General features: G+C 36.3%; 1 protein-coding gene across 47 annotated transcripts in view; it reads left to right on the top strand.

Annotated features, from left to right (window-relative positions):
• TASOR2 (transcription activation suppressor family member 2) overlaps positions 1-21568 on the top strand; it is a 99858-nt gene that overhangs the window by 28251 nt on the left and 50039 nt on the right. For 11 of the 47 annotated variants that reach the window (XM_070255016.1, XM_005606953.4, XM_070255047.1 and 8 more), the window contains one exon: positions 21335-21480. The exons of 10 other annotated variants lie outside the window; for them this stretch is intronic. In XM_070255016.1, coding sequence (XP_070111117.1) covers positions 21335-21480 — 146 coding nt within the window. Of the gene's footprint in view, positions 1-3143; positions 3421-9473; positions 9551-17009; positions 17144-21334; positions 21481-21568 lie in introns of those variants that run through there. 26 more of the 47 variants (XM_070255040.1, XM_023632334.2, XM_070255018.1 and 23 more) reach the window with 8 other exon arrangements.

Below are 21568 nucleotides of genomic sequence, written 5' to 3'. Positions count from 1 at the left end.
TGTAATTATGCCTCCTTTTTTCATTCCTGATATTGAATATTTCCATTCTCATTTCCCTTACCCCTTTCTGTTAATTCATCTTGCTTGTAGTTTATCAGTTATCGTAGTCTTTTCAGTGAATCCTTTTGTGATTATCTCTATCAAGTATTTCTTTTTATGTTTATTTTTTGTTTTTTTCATTTACTAAACTATTTTGAGATAGCTGTAGATTCATATGCACTTGTACGTTTTAGATCTGTCTCTTAAATATCATCTGTTGGAATTTATTAATGCAATTTTAAAACATTTTTAGCTGGGACATATAGCCTATTTACATTTACTACAATTGCTCCTATTTTGTGCTTTCTCTTTTCCTTGGCTGTTCTGTATTTCTTTTCTCTCTTTTTTTGTTACTTTTTAAAATATTGATTTAATGTTTTTTATCATTCCACTTTTCCCATATACTAGTTTGAAATTATATACTTTTTTCTTTTTAAATTATTCTAGAGATATCATGCATCTTTGACTTTTCAAAATCTCAAAATAACCTATAACTTTACCTTCCTCTGAGACAATACAAGATCCTTGGGAGTTGAACTTCATTCAACCCCTTCATGACTTATATGTTATTATCTTGTATTTTAATTGTTTTAAAAAAATTCTCACCCACCAGAAGGGGACATGTTTAGAATTAATTGTGTTTTACAGTCAGTACTTGTTTACATTTCCCATACTTTCACTACTTTCTCTGTTATCCCTTGCTTCTTTTATCTTTTAGACCATCCATCTAGGGCTTTTTTTTTTTTTTTTTTTTCTGCTTACAGTACATACTTTGGAACTGCTTTTATTGAAGGTCTATTGATGATGAGCTTTCTTTGTTTTTGTTTACCTGAAAATGTCTTTGTCTCACTGTCATTTATTTGCTGAATATAGCAGTTTAGTTTGGCAGTTGTTTTCTTTTAGTACCATTGAAGATCTCATTCCTCTATCTTGGGTTCCTTTATTGCTATTGAGATGTTAGCTGTCAGTCTGTCAGTTCCTTTTTCTCTGCTCTGATATTTTTCTCTTCATCTTTAGTTTTCTGCTGTTTCGCTGTGATATATCTTTGTCTTGCTTGGGTTGTTTGGCTTCTTAAATCTGTAAATTAGAGGTGTTTTGAAATGTGTTTGGCTATTCATAATTTCTGAACTGTGTATTTCTATTTTTATATTCTATTGATCTATCTGAATGTATAAATAAGTCTTTTATAACCTACATAGTAAGTATTTTCTCCTGATCATTTGCTCTTCTTTCGCTTTGTTTCCCACAACTTCCCAAGAAGATTGCATTGCCGAACTTGTGGGTTTTTGACAGTTTGATAAGTGAAGAGTGAAACTTGAGTAAAACTCTGGAACTGGTCTTTTGGGAGACAGAGTAGGACTATGACTACTCTTTCAGTTTTTTCATCATACTTGGTTTATTTAGATGTTTCTTCCATTTAGACCAGTGTTGGTAAATTGTATTTTTATAGTTTCCAAATTTATTGGTATAAATTGTGTAGGATAATTTATAGTTTCAGACCTCTTTTCCCTCTATTTGTGGTTGCATTGTCCTTTTTGTCCCTGATATTTAATTTTTTTCTTGATTATATTTGCTAAAAGATTATTCTAAAACAACCAGCTTTTTGTTCTATTGATTAACTCTGTTGGCCTTTTGTTTTTGTTTTTAAATTTGGCTTCTCTTTTTTTGATTACTACTTTTATCGTAAGAAATGTGTGTGGGGCATGCTTTCTGTTTTTCCTTAATAAGATTTTAACAATACTTAATTGGAGAAATAAATCCCTTGCTGATATTCTTTGTAAAGACTCACTCCCTCCCTGGCATGTAGAAATAGACCCTGTTTAGAACCTTTGGGTACACCTGCTCCCTCATTAGGAGAAGGAATATTCAAGACCCCAGCTCCTGAGGCCTAATTTGACCAGTTGAGGCACCTGCTTCACCCTGTGGTTATGCCTGCTTCTCTGTGAACCACTTTAGTGAAGCCCTGTTCTTTGCTCTGGGCGTTTAGGATGGGATATATCTAGGGGTGGTGGCAATAAAAAAATCATCTTTGTTATGGCATGGGTTAGGTATCACTTTCTCTCTTTTCATGTGTAATAATCAAAAGAACCCAAGGTAGGTCTTAAAATCTAATTGTCCTTGAGAGAAATTTATTCTTAGAATTTTCTTGTCAGAGGGACAAGACTACTTAACAATATTCTTGTAATAAATACAGTAATGAGTTTAATGCAACCATTTCATTGCAGGCTGACAGTTTAATGCTAAAGCGTAAATTAGTAAACTCAGTTTGTTCAGGAGCCCCGAACATAGGTCAGTTACTTTAGAGGGATGTCTAAAAATGTCACCATAAATATCTTGCTTTGTGAGTTCAGATCTTCCTATGTTTTCTATATGTACGACACAGTAGTGGTGGTGATTCTCTAGGATCTCCTGACTGCATTTTCCTCTAGCAAATGCAGATACAGTCCACGAGATGCATGCGAGTGTCTTAGGTTACTTGGTTAAAGCATAAGTCAAAAGTGAAGATGTCCTTAGGTCAGGCCAAATGCTTCACTTTCCTCCCTCCCATTCAGTTTTATCTTCGGTGGGTGAGTTTTGTTAGAGCCGCGTGGCTTAGTGGGAGGGACAAGCACCCCCATCCCCACCCCAGGTGCTAGTATCAGCATCTTTGGGGGTATATGGAGTATTCAAAACCATATTCAATAGGCCTTTTATTTTGTAAATTAAACAACAAAGCCCCATGAAACCCTAGCCGGTGAGTTTATGTACTTGATAAGGGGAAAGCTTTTAGGGGCAATGAATTAGAATGAATGAGTAGGGGTCGCTGTAGTGAAAAGACAGATTTCGGTTTAGGTCTGAGATTTGCAATCCTGCATGGTTACTGGGTGCCTGCGGGCAAAAGCCAAGAGAAAATTGAAACTTGGAGCATCACTGTAAAGTACCAATAAAACTACCTAGAGGTGTTGGGTGACGTGAGAAATAGAGGACCGAGGGCACTCTGCTCACTTACTCCCATGACCCCTCTCCTCCAGTTTCAACCGGAGTCTGCAGTGTGCGGCGGTGCGCCAGGCTCAGGCTCGCGGTATGCCGCCCTCGTTGACTTTTAAAAGGCCCCGCCCCGCGCCGCCCCGGCCACCGCACTGGCCATCGCTGGCGGGAGGGGGCCAGCGGGTCCGACTGGACAGAGGCACAGCCCCCTCCCCCACGCACCATGAGGTGAGGAGCAAGGGCCGCCTCCCACCCCCAGCTCGGGCTCTCCGCTGCTGGCGGGGGCACCCCACTTGGCCGGTGAGCTGCCTGCCAGAGCGCTGGGTGCAGAGGAGAGTGGGAGAAGGGACAGACTAGGTTTCCTACCTTCAGGGGGCTTTAGGGAGTGAAGTTTTGGTCGAGCCTCCGTGACAGGTGAGGACTCCCATGGTTGTATGGTACTTCAAGGTTAGAGAGCGCCTTTGTTTCTAACTTGTTGGATTCTGTGAGTATGGTAGTGGGGAAACCCTTGGAGACCTACTAGAGAGAGGGCATTACTTCTCACAGCTTTTGTGTGTGTGTGTGGGCTTACAGTATTTTAGGTCATCTTTTGAAATGTAAACCCGTGATTCCAAATGGACTTTGCACTTCAGATAATAGCAAGGAGTACCTTGGTTTTCATTCCATCTGTGCATGATTATCTTGACATCAAAAGACATTTAAACTTTTGTACATGGCAAACATTTTTATATATCTTAAAATTTTTATGAAACTAATACATTTCTCATTGTATAGTATTTTCAGTTTTTTATTGGGGACGGTTTGTTTTGTGGGTCTCTTTATCATTATTTTGGCTTATAGAAAATGCTGTTTCCATTTGTTTTCTCTACCTTGTCTTCATTTTAAAAAACTAACTTGTTTGCTGCTTATGGCTAGAGCTATGGGAGATGTTTTTTCCCAAAATGAAAATAGCTTTACTTCCCCCAGATTATGCTTATGTAAAATTTCAGATAATGCATAAAGCTGTAAAAAATGAAACAAAATTTACCTGTACTTGATCCACCCAAAGATAATTTGGTAAAGTATTGAGTATCTACTGGGTACTTAAGACAAAGAGTATCTGCCTCTGTGGACCTTATGTTCTAGGGGAAGATAGATCCCTACAAAAGTAAATTGATGAAATAATTGGATGTTGTAAGGAGTGCTCTAAAGAAAACACATACTTTAGATGAGGTGATCAGAGGTTTATCTTGAGGAAATAACTTCTAGATTTCACTAAAGGAAGAGAGAGATCTAAGTCATGGGCAGAACAGGAGAATGAGCACTCCAGTTGGAAATAATAGCATGTGCAAAGACCTGAAAAAAGGAAAGAACTTGAATCGGAAAGATGAGTGTAGCTGGAACTTAGTACATAGTAAGTAAGGGGGAGGTAGATCAAGGTGAGGTGTAGGAAATAAGCAGGGGCTGGATTTTACATGCCCATGGCAGGGAGTACACATTGTGTTCTGAGGGCAGCAAGAAGCCACTGAAGGGTTTGAAGTAGAGAAATGAAGTGATCTGGAAAACAAATTGATTCTTTCATTACATAAATTTTTACTGAAACCTTACTATGTACCAGGCACTGTTCTGGGCACTGGGGACACAGCGTGGATAAGGACAAATTCCCTGTATCCATGAAGCTAATAATCTAGTCGTAGGAGGATAATCAAATAAGAAAAATATCAGCTATTGATGGGTGTTGTGCAGAAAATGACCCTTGTTTAAATTGTAGTGTATGTTCTTTAAGACTTTGTATGTATACATATGCTGCTGTTTTGTAGTCTGCTTTTCTTTACCCTAAACAATTTATGGTAGGACATTTTTCTTTGTTATTAAATAAACAGCTTTCTTTTATTTGGGAGCATCTTTGTTTTTTAGATTAAGTATGGCAGAAATAATAATGCACAAATGAAAAAAAGTACTGTGCAGCAACAAAAATTTACATGTTATAAGGCATCTATTGGGAAAGAATTATATAGTACTTTCCTTTTGACAGGCTGGCATGTTGCTCTCCTACCTCATCCCCACCCCAGCAGCGCCTCTGTGATTTTTTCACTTTGAGCTATAAATGTGGTTAGTAAGATTTATGGATTTCCTATTTATTGAACCAATTCTTATACTCCTAGAATGAACCCTAATTGATCTCTGTTATTATTTTAATATCCTGATGTATTCTTTTTGCCAGTGCATATACTTTAGGATTTTTGTAGCAATATTCATAAGAGAGAGGCCTGTAGTTTCCTCTTTTGTGGTTTTCTTTGTCATGTTTTGGTATTAGCATTTGACTGCTTTGTAAAACAGAATTGGGAGGCTTTACCCCTTTTTCTGAGTTTTGGAACAGATTAAATAGCATAAGTATTATTTCTTCTTTGATTCAGTTACCAAATATGTATTTACTAAATACCCACTGTGTACCAGGCATTGGGCTGATGCTGGTTAATCAGAGGTAAATGAAGCAAACGTGGTTCCTGCCCTCGCAGGACTTGGTTTATTAGGGATTAGACATTAATGAAGTAATTATGAATATGTAATTATAAATCATAAGTACTCTGAAAGAGAAGAACAGGGTGCTTTGAGAGAATGTCATTGAAAATCTACATTAGATTTTACTTTTTTGCATTTTAATAAATGGTTATTGAGTACGTGTACCAAAAGCTAATTAATTCTTTTTAAATTAATCATATTTATTGAAAATTTAATATGTAATTAGGTCTGTCATAAGTACATAAGTAAATGAGGTCTTCATAATTACAAAAGTTAAAATAAAAAATAATGGTAACAGTAGCTACTATCGTGGCTGGTATAGTTCACTTTTTATTTTTTGAAGATTGGCCCTGAGCTAACATCTGTTGCCAATCTTTATCTTTTTCTAAATTTTTTTCCCCAAAGCCCCAGTACATAGTTGTATATGCTAGTTGTAGGTCCTTCTTATTTTTCTCTGTGGGATGCCGCCATAGCGTGGCTTGATGAGCAGTGAGAGGGTCTGCACCCAGGATCCGAACCAGCGAACCCAACCACTATGCCACCAGGTTGGCCCCCACATTTTTTAATTAAGACTTAGATTAAGTAGACACTTCTAGTTTAACATGTCCAATTGTATACACCCTCTAGAAATCCCACTAAGATTATAGTAAAAGAATAAAGATATAAATCTGTAAAGATCAAGAGAGTGAGAGAGGAGATGATAGGTGAAATCAATATTTCGGAAACTAGAAAGAAGGTGGTCAAGTAATAAATGACTTAGTGGCTTAGAGAATGCTGAAGGCTGAAGAGAGGTGGGCCAAACAAGAAGCAAGCCAGTTCCCACCACAGAATCTGGAAAGGCTCTGGATTTGGAGGTACCAAGTACTTTTGAAGGCAGGAATACAGGCTGGAGAGGAAATAGGAGGGTTGACTGATGATTTTTATAATATTAATGCCCTGGGTCCCCTTCTCTGCACGACTACCTCTCTTCTACCGTGACAGAAGACCAAAGGTTTACACGCAGGAGACGTTAATGAGGCAGGCTTGAGACAGCTGAGGTAGGGGTGAAGCACCTAAATGGAAATGAGGATGAAGTCAACATACTGAACAATGACCCTAGAGCCGTCTTTCTGTGTGATTCCCAGAACAAATAGTCAAGCTTATGCTCCCCCTAAACAAGATATCAAAGGATTCTTTTCTTGGGAATCTTAACAACCAATGGCAAAATGTTTAACAGATGGGGACTTTCGAAGTTTACCTGATTAAACAGCTGCATCGCCATCAGATCACCTAAGTAAGTGCAGCTGGTCAAGAAGCACTGTTTACACACCAAACTTTCAGTCAGCTTTAAGTGCCTCACACTTAAATGCACAGCCGAGCATCACCAGCCATGTGGTGCAAGTCTCTACCCTCAGACCAAACAGGAATAAACAAGTAGGAAATGAAAGGGGCTTGGTAGAAATAGATTTGCTGTGGGTAACAAAAGAAACATCAACTGAAGAAAATTATAGTATCTTTAGAGAGAAAAGAAAAGATATTACATCTATGAAAGAAGAAGAGGTTGTTTTTAAAAAGAGGGAAATTATTTGGAAAACAGAAAAGAGCTCTGTGACAGCAGAATTTTTTTTAAAACTTTTATACAAGGATTGGATAATAAAGGTGAAGAACTCTCCTAAAAAAATAGAACAGCCACAAAAATTAGAAAATGAGAATGAGAAGGTAAGAATAGTAGAGAACCAATTAGGGAGGTCCTTCATCTAGATAGGAGGAAACTATCATCTACGACTCCAGAATTGAACGATGTGAGTTTCTAGGTTGAAAGGGTCTATCTGGTGCCCTGAACAGGAGAAGAATACAAAAGCACCAGACTGGCTGCACACTTCCAAAAGGGACAAGACCAGATTAGTTCCTAATCTCTCTACTTCTGAAAAGAAGAAGGCGGGGGGGGGGGTGCTCTCAAACTACGTTTTGAACAAATTCAAGAGAAAAAGAAACCCTGTAAACTCTAAATTTGCATGTAAGTGCTATTGGGAAGCTGAGATGGGACATTCCAGCAGTTCTGTGAGAAAAGGTAGAGTTGTGCAGAGGAGGCATAGCTCAGAAATCTCCAGCAACCATTCAGTCCCAGAAGCACAGAGCCCCATCCTAAGAGAATAGCTGTGTACTGGGTTAACACGGGACAGCCACACAGTTTCCTTAAGGAAAGCAGGGAAAGAGGAATTGGAAAGTGTCTGGGTGACCCAGAGATCTTTGAACATGCTAACAAAATACTCCTAGAAGTGAGTGTATGACCTTGGAAAGCAAGAGTTGTGTCTCTTAGTGACACTGGTCTCAGAGAAGAAGTAAAGGCACTCCTGAACTAGATTACACTTGCAAGTTAGAAGAGTGGCAACAAAGGCACATGTGATTTTAAAAAACAGTCTTTACGGGGCTGGCCCCGTGGCCGAGTGGTTAAGTTCGCGCGCTCCGCTGCAGGTGGCCCAGTGTTTCGTTAGTTCGAATCCTGGGCGCGGACATGGCACTGCTCATCAGACCACGCTGAGGCAGCGTCCCACATGCCACAACTAGAAGGATCCACAACGAAGAATATACAACTATGTACTGGGGGGCTTTGGGGAGAAAAAGGAAAAAAAAAAAAAAAAAACAGTCTTTAGGGGCCGGCCCGGTGGCGCAGCGGTTAAGTGCACACGTTCTGCTCTTCGGCAGCCTGGGGTTGGCCGGTTCAGATTCTGGGTGCCGACATGGCACCCCTTGGCAAGCCATGCTGTGGTAGGCGTCCCACATATAAAGTAGAGGAAGATGGGCACAGATGTTAGCTCAGGGCCAGTCTTCCTCAGCAAAAAGAGGAGGATTGGCGGCAGCAGTTAGCTCAGGGCTAATCTTCCTGAAAAAAAAAAAAAACGGAAACAATCTTTGGATGCAGGAACACAGAAGGGAACCTTTAAGCTGAGAAACCTGAAAACTCTTCTGTTCCCTTCATACACCCTGAACCTTCCGGTAATGGTCCAGGATAATTCATCTCATTCAAATATGAATAAAAAGAATATGCCCAGCATCCATACAGTGATACTGGGGTAGATTGCATTTCTTTGTTGGTTTGTTTTTGTTCTTTTAACATAATATTTTTGTTATTCAGCTATAATTTACATGCCATAAAATTCACCATTTAAAAGGGTACAATACGTTGGTTTTTCGTATAATCACAAGGTTGTATAATCCTCACCACTGTCAATTACACCATGGACCTCTGGGCTTTGGATTTGGCTGTGTGACTTGCTTTGGCCAATGATATCAGGTGGAAGTGACAGCATATCAATTTCAGGCCTAGTAAATCTTAAAAGGACATGGGATTTTCTTTTTTTCCTGCACGTCTGCCATTTCCATGAGGAAAATGTTCCTCTGCTAGCTCATTGGTTGAAGAAAGATGAGAGACTTGTGGATCAGGGGCCCCCCGCCAGCCTAAATGAGCCTAATTCAGCCAACACTGTAGAGTGTCAGCAATAGTAAATGATTGTGGTTATAAGCTGCTGAATTTAGGCATAGTCTGTTGCTAAGCAATTGTTAACTGATACACATATATAAGAAAAAAAAGACGAGAGAGAGAGAGAGAAAGGAAACCACAATTTACTAACACACTACTACTAGATTGTGAAAGAAACCCTGAAAATATTGGCACAAAGTAGATCGGTGGACGTGCTACTGCCTGTGGTCTAACCTACAGTAACAAACATTTTGGTTAAGGACAGACCACGTATGCGACAGTGATCCCGTAAGAGTGGTACCATATAGCCTAGTTGTGTACGATCTGTGATATTTGCACAACAACAAAATTGCCTAACAACACATTTCTCAGAATGTATCCTCTTAGTTAAGCGTGTGTGACTGTATTTTTCTAAGTAAAGTTTTATTGGAACACAGTCATTCCCATTCATTTACACATTGTCTGCGGCTGCTTTTGTGTTCCACCGGCAGAGTTCAGTATTTGTGACAGAGACTGTATGACTCGAAGTTCTAGAATACTGAGTGTCTGGCTGTTGATGAGAAAGCTCGCTGACCTCTTCAAGTAGGTGAAAAATGTAACCTAAAATTCCAATATAACTTTAAAAATAAATAAATAATACATCACTAGGATGGCTATAATCAGATAATAACAAATGTTAGCAATGATGTGGAGAAAGTAGCACTTTTCATACACTGCTGGTGAGAATGTAAAATGTTTCAGCCACTTGGAAAATAATCTGGCAGTTCCTCAAATGGGTAAGCATAGATTTACCATATGATTCAGCAGTTCTCCCTGGTATATACTCAAGAGAAATGAAAACATGTCCGCACAAAAACTTGTACACCCTTGTTCATAGCAGCATTATTCATAATAGCCAAAAGTGGCAACAACCCAAATGTCCAATGATGATTGGGTAAATGAAATGTGGTATATCTATAAAATGAAATATTATTTGGCCTTAAAAGGAATGAAGTACATGCTACAATATGAATGACCTTTGAAAACATTATGCTAAGAAGCCAGTCACAAAGGACCACACGTTGTATGATTCCATTTATATGAAATGATCTAGTATAGGCAAATCTATAGAGACAGAAAGTAAGTTAATGGTTCCCTAGGCCTGGGGCTGGGGAAAAATGAGGGGTGAGGTGGATGGCTAAGAAGTACAGTGTTTCTTTTCGGGTAGTGGAAATGTTCTAAAATTGACAGTGGTGATGGTTACACAACTCTGAATATGCTAAAAGCCATTGAATTGTACACTTTAAATGAGTGGATTGTATGCTGTGTGAATTATATCTCAATAAAGTTGTATTAAAAATAAGAATTAATGAAGCATGAAAGATATGAAGAAAGATCACAAAGCAGAAATATAAGAATTCAAGGAAGAGACAGCTGGAAAGCAGGAGGATATGAAATGGGAACTAGCTGAACAGCAAAGAAATGAAAGAAAAAGATTAAATCATTTCAGAAACACGGAGTAAATTATGTGGTAGACATGGGAGACTAAGCACCATGGCAAAGGACGTAGAGATAGATATGAAATTTTATGATGTGTGTAGTTTACCACAATTTTAAAGCCAAAAAAACCCTAAAGATAGACATAAGAAAAGTGAGTAAAAGAAAACAAAGATTTTTTTTTTAAGTGAGTAATGAGATAATGATATAGAAGACAGCCAGAAGAGATATGCAAAACTGGAGCCCCAAAGAAGAAAATCAGAACAGTGCTATAAAACAAATAATCTTAAAGTATAATTCAAAGTGTTTCCTTAAATTAAAAAAGATTTGAATCTGCCTATCGAAAGAATACATCATGTTCCAAAGAAAACTGGCTCAGCACTGAGACATATTCTGGTAAAAAATTTTGGACTGGCAAAAGGTCATATCATGAGGAAAAGAAAATCAGATTGGTGGCAGAACAGAAACACCACCAGAAAATAGTCGATGAACCACATGCAAGCTGCTTGAGGAAAGAATGGGCTAAGAATTTTATTTGTTTTTTGTCCTTTGGGTATAAAGACTGTTGACAAGTTTTGAATGTTCGGGGCTTCAGATTTTTACATGAGCCTTTCTTGAGGAAACAACTAGAAGACAAACTCAAGGTGATCAGTAAATGAGAAGGGAAATTTCAGCCAGGAAATTGACCACTAAAATCCTAGAATTAATTACAAGGTATCATTAGGAATCATTGTCTTCCTAAATTTAAAAGGAGTACTCTTTATGTTCCATCATTATATATGTAGGCTGTTTTCTATATATCCTTTTATCACTCGAAGTAATTTACTACAAATTGTTCTTTTTATTTACAAGTGACTGTTGAGTTTTATGAAGTACTTTTTTTGTGTCTACCAGGTCATGTTTTTTTTTTAATCTCTTAGTGTGGTGAATTACCTAAATAGATTTTGTAATATTAACACTTCCTTAAGTTCCTGGCCGTAAGCCTTACTTGATCATGTTATAAATAAACTTTGTGATTTATATATATAGCTAGTTTAGGTTTTCTCATGTTTTTTCTCATCTATGCATCTATCTCCATTGGTGTTATTGCCTGAAAAGTTTCTTTTATAACTGCCCTCGTCTGGTTTCTCTATCAAGGTTATACTAGCCTTATAAATAATTTGAGATGATTTTCCTGTTTTCTGTTCTTTAGAAAAACTTTTAAGTGGAAAAATCCTGGGCCTGACATTGGTATACCTGTAACAACTAAACAACTGTATCAGTTATTTAACAGTTATAGGTATATTCTGGTTTTCTATTTTAAGTAGGCTTTGATACATTTTATTTCTAGGAAATTCTCCCGTTTTATTTATAATTTCAATTTTTGTCATAAAATTGTTTCTTTTATTCTTTCATGTTTTGTAGTATCTATAAATCGCAACCCTTTCTATTCCCAATGCTATTTGCCCTTTTTTTAAATTAGATTGGAGAATATATCAGTTTTTTCAAAGAACTAATCTTTTTTTCTACTCTTTCTTTTTTCTTCGTTTGATTAATTTCTGATCTTTATTATTTATTGCCTTCCCTTATTTACTTTGAATTTACTGTTTCTCTGTTTTCTAAGGTCTTGAATTGACTCTTTAGTTCATATATTTTCAAGTGTTTTTCTTTTCTTATATGTACATTTCAAACTAATGGTTTCCCTGTAGGTATTTTAGATTTGTCTAAGTTTAGATAGATGGTGTTTTTGTTGCCATTCAGTTCAAACCCTTTTAAACCTTATTGTAATATATTCTTTAACTTATGAATTATTTATAAGTAAAGAGTTTTTTTTCTTTATTTCCAAACATGGGCCTCTTGAGATTAACTTTGTATGATCACTTTAGTGTAATTTTACTACGTTTTGGTCAGAGATTGTGTTCTGTACAATATCAGTATTTAGTACTGAACACATTTTAAGCATATAGTTCAATTAATTTTGGTGAATGCATGCACCCTGTAACCACCACACCAATAAAAGTACAGGATATTTCTATCACCCCAGAAAGTTTCCTTGTGCCTACTTCACTTGTAATCAATTTTCCTATTCCTACCCCCTATCCCAAGCAACCACTGATGATTTTTATAACTATAGATTAGTTTTGCCAATTCTAGAACTTCATATGTATGGAATCCTGCAGCATGTACTCTTTTATATCTGACTTCTTTTGCCCAGTTTAATTTTCTTGAGATTCAAGCATATATCAGCAGTTTTTCTTTTTTATTGCTGAGTAGTAGTATATTGTATGAATAAACCATGGTTTGTTTATCCATTCACTTGTTGATGAACATTTAGGTTATTTCCAGTTTTAGCCTGCTGTGAATAATGCTGCCCTCAACATTCATGTACAAATATTTTTGTGGACAAATGTTTCATTTCTCTTGGGTAGATATCTTGGAATAGAATTGCTGGGTCATATAAGTAAGTATGTGTTTAACTTTATAAGAAACTGACAAAACTATTTTCCCAATTAGCTATACAGCTTTGTATTCCTACCAGGAATATATGGCAGTTTCAGTTGTTCCTCATCCTTGCTAGCACTTAGTAGTTTCTGTCTTTTTAATTTTAGCCGTTCTAGTCGGTGAGTAGTATTTTATTGTGGTTTTAATTACCACTTCCCTGGTGACTAATAATGTTGATAACGTTCATATGTACTTACTTGCTATTAGTATGTCTTTTGTAAGTGTGTCTAAGTCCCTTTTTTTTAATAAGGAAGATTGGCCCTGAGCGAACATCTGTACCAGTCTTCCTCTACTTTATGTGGGATGCCTCCACAGTGTGGTTTGACAAGTAGTGCTGGGTCCCCATCTGGGATTCGAACCTGTGAACCCTAGCCCACCAAAGCAGAGCATGCAAACTTAACCACTACACCACTGGGCTGGCCCCTAAGTTCTTTATAAATTCTGGATACAAGTTCTCTGCAAATACTTTCAACTTCTTAATGATGTCTTTTGAAGATCAGAAAGTTTTAATTTTCATGGTCCAGTGTGTCCATTTTTCTTTTATGGTAAATGATTTTTGTGCCCTAAGAAATCTTTTCATGCCCCATGGTCAAGAAGGTATTTTTTCTATGATCTTTTTCTGGAAATGGTATAGTTTTAGCTTTAATGTTTAGGTCTATGATTCATCTCCAGTTGAATTTTATGGTTTGAGGTAGGGGTTTGTAGTTCATGGATTTTTTTCCGTTTTGGTTGTTATTGCATCATTTGTGGTGAAGATGTTCTTTCTCTAATGAATTATGTTGGCACTGTCGCTGAAAATCAGTATCTGAAGTCTGTTGAACTCTATGTATTATCTTTACATCAACACATAATCTTGACTACTTTGGCTTTGTAGTAATTCTTGAAATAAGGTGGTGAGTCCTTCAACTTTGTTCTTCTTTTCTAAAATTGTTTTGGCTGTTCTAAATCCTTTGATTTCCTATATAAGTTTTAGAATAAGGTCATCAGTTTCTGCAAACTGGGATTATGTTGAACATCTATAGATCAATGTTGTCTCAACATCCTCCAAGCAAGGTCACAAAACTAGGCAATAGTATTAGTACAAGTCCAGACTGAAGCTGGACCACGAAGGATGTCTCCAAAAACACTTGGTATATCTAGTCAGAGGGGATTTCTAGTTCTCTAGGAGAATTTTAGGCTGAAATAATGATTAGTAACTGAAAATTAAGCAGAGGCAGTTTGAAATTCAGAAAAACAAAACATGATATAAGAAAGGAAATTGACTACCCAGCGTGGCTCAGCTGTGATTAATGCATACAATTTAATGAAACATTGAATACTGATATAACAAAAATAGTGACATAACTATGAGAGGATGGGAAGGAGAAGTGTTTTTTTTTTTAATATGTGTGTTTGGGAGGGAGGTTGGTTTCATTAAAGGAATCTCTAAGGTTTGTACGGGTATTTTATTTAGAAACATGGAGTTACACCAGAAGATATAGCTGAAGTTGAAAATGGTCGCCTAAGAGGAATGGAAATAGGGGCTCCTTGGGAGGGTGGGAGCAGCAACTGATAAGGCTAGTGGTATTTGGCTTTTTATTTAGTGTATATTCTTTGTTGAAATTTATTTTTAAAGACAAGGGGAAGAAAAATTAAGTAGCTTTCTCAGACTCACAAGGCTAGAAAGACCTTGGTTCAAAAATCTTGTCTTGCCAAGACCTTTTGATTCCAAAGTCCATGCCCTTCATCACTTGTCCCACTCACTCCCTTCAGTTTGAAGAGGACATTGTCTTGAACACAGTTGTTTCCTACATAAGTCTGAAATTATGACTTAAATGTTAAAGACTACTCTTGTAGGTAGGCACCTGGTCTTCAGTTTTCTCTTATAATCCCAGCTCCAGTGCAGAGCTATACATATAACAGGACTATGATAAACACCTGTGGAACACTCAGTGAAGAATGATAAATGTGAGCTGGAAAAATCTTGAGACATCAGAGAAGCTCGATCTTGGACTAGGCTTTAAATATGAGGGAAAGTTAGGCACGAGTCGGGGAGGGGTGTGAAAATCAGACTATATATAACTAAAGAGGGAAGTTACGTGAAGAGTGATCTGAGTCAAGGGTATTTTGCCCTTGTGCCTGGGAGGGAGATAAAATTTATTGAGTAGGTGGAAATCAAGCAGTCAAAGGCTTTAAATATCTTATATTTTAACTTTGTAAAGCTATTTCTAACTACCTTATATATATATATATATATATATATATAACTTTTGTGCATCTGTGCTAATAAATACTTACTAGGATAAATGTCTCCATACATGGCAAAAAAATAAAAAAGGGATTTGATAAAGTATCTAGTGCAGTGTACAGTCCCTCATACGTAATAGTCCTGTAGTGAGACAGTTTGTAGAGTCACAGTGTCAGAACTGAAAGGAGCCTAGAAAGATAATTACAGCCAAATGAGGCCTTAGAGGGAATAACAAAATCCTTGTTAGTGTGCTTTCGGCTGCCAATAAAAGTGGTTTAAACAATAAAGAACATTTATTATTTCACGTAACAGAAAATCCAGAAGCAGGACAGCTCCAGGTTAGTTTATTCAATAGTTCAAGGACTTAATTAAGGATCTGGATTCTTTCTGTTTTGTTCTATCCTCAGTATAATGCAGGGTGGTCAATCCCATCTAGGTTGCAGGGAGTTCGAGGCAACAAACACAGCTTCAGACAATACCCCAAGGCTAGAAGAAGATGGAGGCAGGGAGAATGCATCTTTTATCTCCTGTCCTTTTGTAAGAAAACTTTCCCAGAATTCTCTCTGTAGATGACCATTCAAATCTCATTGGCCAGAATTGAGTCACATGTTTATCACTAAACAGTCACAAACCAAAGAGAGTAGAATTACCATAATGAACTTAGAATAATTGAGTCACACACAAGGTTCACCCAGTCCCAAGCCTCTCCTGAAGCCTGAGATCACCCAATACCTGAATAAAATGGTGGTTTGGGGGAGGGAAGAAAAAGGGGCATGATTATTGGGAAGACAGTCAACATCATCGTCCCACTAAGGTCTCAGAACAAGTTATTGGTAGGCCTGCATTAGAATCGCAGTCTCATGATTTCCCAATTTAATTCTCCCCTCTTGACATAGATAACCTATTTGCTCAGTGAATGAATATGGTCAGTATTGCTGCTTTTTGTAAAGAATCTTGCATATATCCACACAATTCTGCCTCGAATCCTTTTTGGAAAAAGGTGTACTATTATAAAACTATATGTGCTATTTTTTTGTGAAGCACGTTTAATTCCTCAAATAATAAACTACTTGCAGTACCTTACATCTATTGTGCTTCTAACTCTGCATTAGTTCCTACTATTTCTGTTGGCTGGAAAACATACACACTAGTGCCCTTTTTTGGATTCCTTATCATTTGAATACCTACTCAGATTTCAAGTATGAGTGTTTCTATGAAACCTTTCTTGACATATCCCATCTCAATGAAATTGGTTGTTTGTACGTACTATATATCATGTTCTAGATTCTCCTACACATTTATGGTACTGATTTCTTTACAGGTTTGTCTTCCTTTTCTAGTCTAAAAGCTTTCATCATAGAAACATTTGTCTTGATAAATGCAGGGTATAGGATAGTACTGGATACATCATAGTCACCACTAATAGTTTTGTTTAATGGATGAATCATATACTACTAATTTAGGAGTGGGGAGAGATTTTATTTAATTGTGTTCTACTTGATTTGATTTCCAACCAGTAGAATGTGGATATGGTTCTATAATCTCTACTCTTCATTTTGAAGGATTTTTTTTCAGTGAGGCAAAAGTGATTCCTATAAGCATAATTTATTTCTATAAATAAAATTTTCTTTAGAACTTAAAGAATTTTGGGTAAAAACATTTCATTTTATGTGTGTTACTGCTTATAGAGCAAATTTAGCCCTTAGCTCTGGAGGCTTGTCAGAGGAGATGAGCATTACAGAATTGTACCTAATGCAAATTAGATGCTGGGTAAACATTTGAGTTTGTTTATATAGTAGATATGCCATAAACAGAACTATTCACTTTATGATTTAATTTTTTCTTTTTTCATTTTAGCGTTTATGACATTAACAGAGAACAGGACTATGTCAAGAGTTCTGGGGGTATACTTGGTGAAACTGAATTAAGACCACCCTCCCAGCTACATTTTCTCTTAGAGAAGACCAAGACAGGGTTCATATCAGAACAGAGTGGGTATTAAACTAAATGCTATAAATTATTACTAATGATTCCAAAGTAAAACAGTACAATTTTTAAAATTCTAATTTAGAGCATGTAAAATGACAGGACTTTAAAATATATATATAATTTCCAATAGCTACAAATTTCATATAATCATTGGTCCAGAATTGTTAGGTGATTGTTTTCAAATTATATCAGAAAAGGTATTTGTTCAAGGGAGATTGTCACATTCCTCTATTTGTATTTCTTTGAAGTTATTCATTTTACTTGATTTTGAATTGAGATATTTTAAATGGAAGTAATACATGCTTATGTAAGAAAAACCTGAATTATAGTAATATATCTAAGGTAAAAAGCATGATTCCCTTTTATCCACTCCCCAATCTCAAGAACCATTAGTTTAAACACTGTTAGCAATTTGGTTTCCCATTTTTCTAGATCTTTTTTGTACACTTTCAAATACATAATTTTTTACCAAAATGACATTATATAATGCAAGTTATTTACTCAGTAGTATATAATAGATATCTTTTTATGCCAATATACAAATTTACTTTATTTAATGGTTGCAAGTGTTTCCCTATTGATGGCAATTGAGGTCGTCTCCAGTGTATTTGCTGTTATAGATGCTGGTACATGGAACACCCTTGTACATATATCCTGTGCACTTATGCTGGTGTTTCTGAGGAATAGATTCCCAGAAATGGAATGGTTATTCAGTTATACACATTTATGTTTTTGTTAGGTCCTGCCAAATTATACTCTAAAAAAGTTATATTTAACTTACAGTGGCAGTCCTTTAATTTCTTAAAAGTAAAGGTAATATATTTTAAGGATTAGGTTAAAGAATAGGCTGTTCTTTCAACAACTGTCAAATGGCCTACTTAGACTACATAAAGTATACAGGCATCAATCATATTAACGGATGTAGGTTGCAGTCAGTCTATAGGGAACACTAATAAGGGTCTTTCATGGCAAATGTTGGGTTCTGAGTCTTTCTGTCTTTGATGGGTGCTAGCACTTAATTCACAAACAGGAGATTGGGTCATGAAAGTCCTGGGGAGATGTAGAAGTGGCTAGTTTTTGTGAGAATTAGTGTGACACCTAAGCTGTTGGCATTAGTGCATCTGATTATTTACTTTCAAACCAGATGCTTATAAGAATGGAAAACAGATACCTGTGGTATAGCATCAGAAATTGGTTTATAATTTTCTAAACCTTCCTATTAAAAGTTAAAAAGAGAAAAAACTGTCCCAAACCAACTCAGTATCTCTGTAATGGATTTTGAGAGAAAGGGAGATTAATGCAGGGCAATTTGAGCAGAATCCAACTTGTGTCAAGCTCAACTGAGCTTTTAAGATTGAATCCATAAATAGAGAAGTGTGCCCAAAGCCAGGTGCTACAGGAAAGAATATTAACTCGGTTTCCAGAGCCATTGTGATTGGACTTAAGTTTTCTCCCTTTGCTCTCTTAAGCCCTAGGGACACTCTTTACACTTTATAGATAGGTACTTTTCAAGTTATCTTCTTAGATGTCCTAGGTTTCTTTGTGAAATAGCCTCCTCTTAATAGTCTGTTAACTTTCACTTTTTAAATAAAGCATGTGTATTGCTCAGCAAAAATGAGGCCATCCATTTATTTAGTGCTCACATTGTTTCGTACCCTAGGTAGACTCTTAAATGAAAGTACATTGTATAAGAAGAGACAATGCCAAATAATTTCTCTGTAAAGTTCTCGTCTATCTCCGTATTTATAGAGCAGGAAACTTGTGCTTTCTGAGAGTATAATTGAGGTCATTTATTATAAAATCATGAAAGAGTCAAGGTTTACTATAGTTTTCTAACAACTTTTGACATGCTTTTTCCTTCCTCTCCTCGTAAAATGATTACTTTTATAAATATATTGCCATTTGGAGAATGCTGACCTAGAGGGGAAGCATTTTTAACCATAAATAAATAGTTTTAGAAATAAAAATGTATAAGTACAAGATAATTCATTTCCTGCTTGTTCCTCTTTGTTTATTTTAAATCATTACCTTTATTCATAGCTGTATTGGGGACAGGATTCCCCGCACTGGTGTAAATAAAGTGTTCTGTGACCACATGTATTTGGGAAACACTGTGTTAGATAGGTTTTATTTCTTTTTAATTGCACTATTTCTCACAGTTTTCAGTTTGTTGTTTTACATTGACACTCAGAAATGGGGATGTGTGTAGGGCCGGCCCAGTGGCGTAGTGGTTAAGTTTGCGTGCTCTGCTTTAGCATGGTTCACAGGTTTGGGTCCTGGGCAAGGACCTATGCATCACTTATCAAGCCATGCTGCGGCAGGTGTCCCACATATAAAATAGAGGCTGCACAGGTGTTAGCTCAGGGCCAATCTTCCTCAGCAAAAAAAATTAAAAATAAAATTAAGAAATGGGGGTAGATGCAGTATTCACTAGTTTTGAAACTTAAAATCTGTGCCTAACTTTTAACATCTTACAGAATTTAGAGAAGTTGATTATCATAGAATGTTCATTTCCAAAGCTGTTACAACTTTTCTTTCATTCACTGTAAGCAATGCATTTTTTCAAATACTGCGCTGCAGAGTATACTTAGATTTTTTAATATTATATTACCTCTCTAAAAATATTAAATACAAGGTTTCCCAAATTATAATATTTAAAGGAGTACTGATTTGTATTTGAGCTAGCAATACAGATTATTTGTAAGATGAATTTGCAGGCGCATAGCCTTCACAGTTTGTTTTGAATAATGCAGCTAAAGAAAGCTATAATTTTAATTATCATCACTGGTGTTTTGCAATTTGAATCTCTTTAGAATATCCTTGTTTTTTATAGCACTAGTATACTGATAGTGAAGGAGAAAGTGAAACTGCGTAAAAGTGAAACAGAATCTATATAGATCCAGATGTACCAACTTCAGAATACTCTTGTATGTTTCGTCCTCTTTCCTTCCTTGCTATTTGTAATCTTTCATTTTTGATAGTACTAAGTTTTATTTGTTAAAGCATTTTTAAATTACTTTGATAGTTGAAGTGTTAGGACACTTTTAGTCCAAATTAATTTTACTGAAATGTTTGTTTTCATTTGTGTGATAGTCATTTTTTTTAATCTGTTGTTCTTAAGTTAATTTTAATTAAGATGGTTTCTTTTTCTTTAACTTTTGAACTTTAATGTAATTGGCAGAGGTCTGTTAAAAGTAGGAAGCCATATTAATGTACTTATTTATACTTATTTTTACGTATTTATATTTATATGATCAAAACTTCTAGTGCTATTTAAATTATTCCATTCTCTTTACTATTAGTAAGTAATCAGTTTGTATCTCCCCCCTCAATCTTGTTAAAGAGAATAGAGAGGATACAAACAGAAGGGAGTAAACAAATCAAATGGTTAAGTGTTATGAGAACTCATTAGGCTCAGTTCTTACTAAAGTGAAGATTTGTAAAATCAAAAGGCACAAAGGCTCAATCACAAGACTTAACTGGATCGAGTTACTAATTCTCATTTAGGAAAGATACCTCTCATGGCATGGGCATATCAGAATCTGGGATAGCTCATGGGTACGGTTTTAAAAAAGCACTTTCAAAAAAAAGTAATAAGGTTTATTTATGTAAAGTGAAAAAAAAATAATGATTTTTCCATACAACCCATAAGAAGTAAAGTTCAACAGACACATCTAAGCTGGTGAAGAAACCCCAAAGATACAGTGATTTCCAGTATGTTTGCTGAGTGTCCAATAGTAGGCCCGTTAAAAGGAACCTACCAGACTTACTTGGGGGTTTGGTGAGAAGAGTGAGTTTATCAAAATGTGGAATAGAATGAAAAGCCTTAAGGATGGGAAACATTGGTCTAAGTGATCGCTAACCGCCAACTTGAGACTGCAGTTCCGTCTGCGTTTACCAACTCTGATTATGCACAGAGCTGTAAACCGAAAGCCATACGGGATCTAGCAGGGTATTCTTCACTCTTGTAGGGAAAGTGATTCACCCTCAGTTGTTAATTAATCCATTTAGATTATTTTCTTCACATGAGAGGTCTTTTAAGATAGTACAGATATGGTAACCAAGACGCATTGTGAATGTCTTAGTTATAAAGGAAGGAAATAGATGAGGTATTCAGTGATGTTTAGTGTGCCACTCTTAAGCCCATCCTTTGGTTATCTTAAACAGTTGCATTATTTTTGTTTGTTTTACAGTTTTTGAGACAGTATCCTTGAGTTCAGACTCTCTCTTCCAGAGGGCAGTTTCAATTCTCCATACTTCTTACTTGGACTCTGCATCTGAGCATGGTTTTCAGTACAGTCAAGTGACTTTGGTGAAAAATGACATTTTCTTAAATGAGGTGAGGTGCTTGGTACACACTGTGTCTGTGTGTTAGTTTTATTTTAGTTTTAAAGAAATAGACCCATCATTTCTGGTATATAAGCCTA

This window comes from Equus caballus, chromosome 29 (genome assembly GCF_041296265.1).
Source record: "Equus caballus isolate H_3958 breed thoroughbred chromosome 29, TB-T2T, whole genome shotgun sequence".
NCBI classification, from domain to species: domain Eukaryota; kingdom Metazoa; phylum Chordata; class Mammalia; order Perissodactyla; family Equidae; genus Equus; species Equus caballus.
Note: the sequence above shows the minus strand (reverse complement) of the source record. Positions and strands in the feature narration are given on the sequence as shown.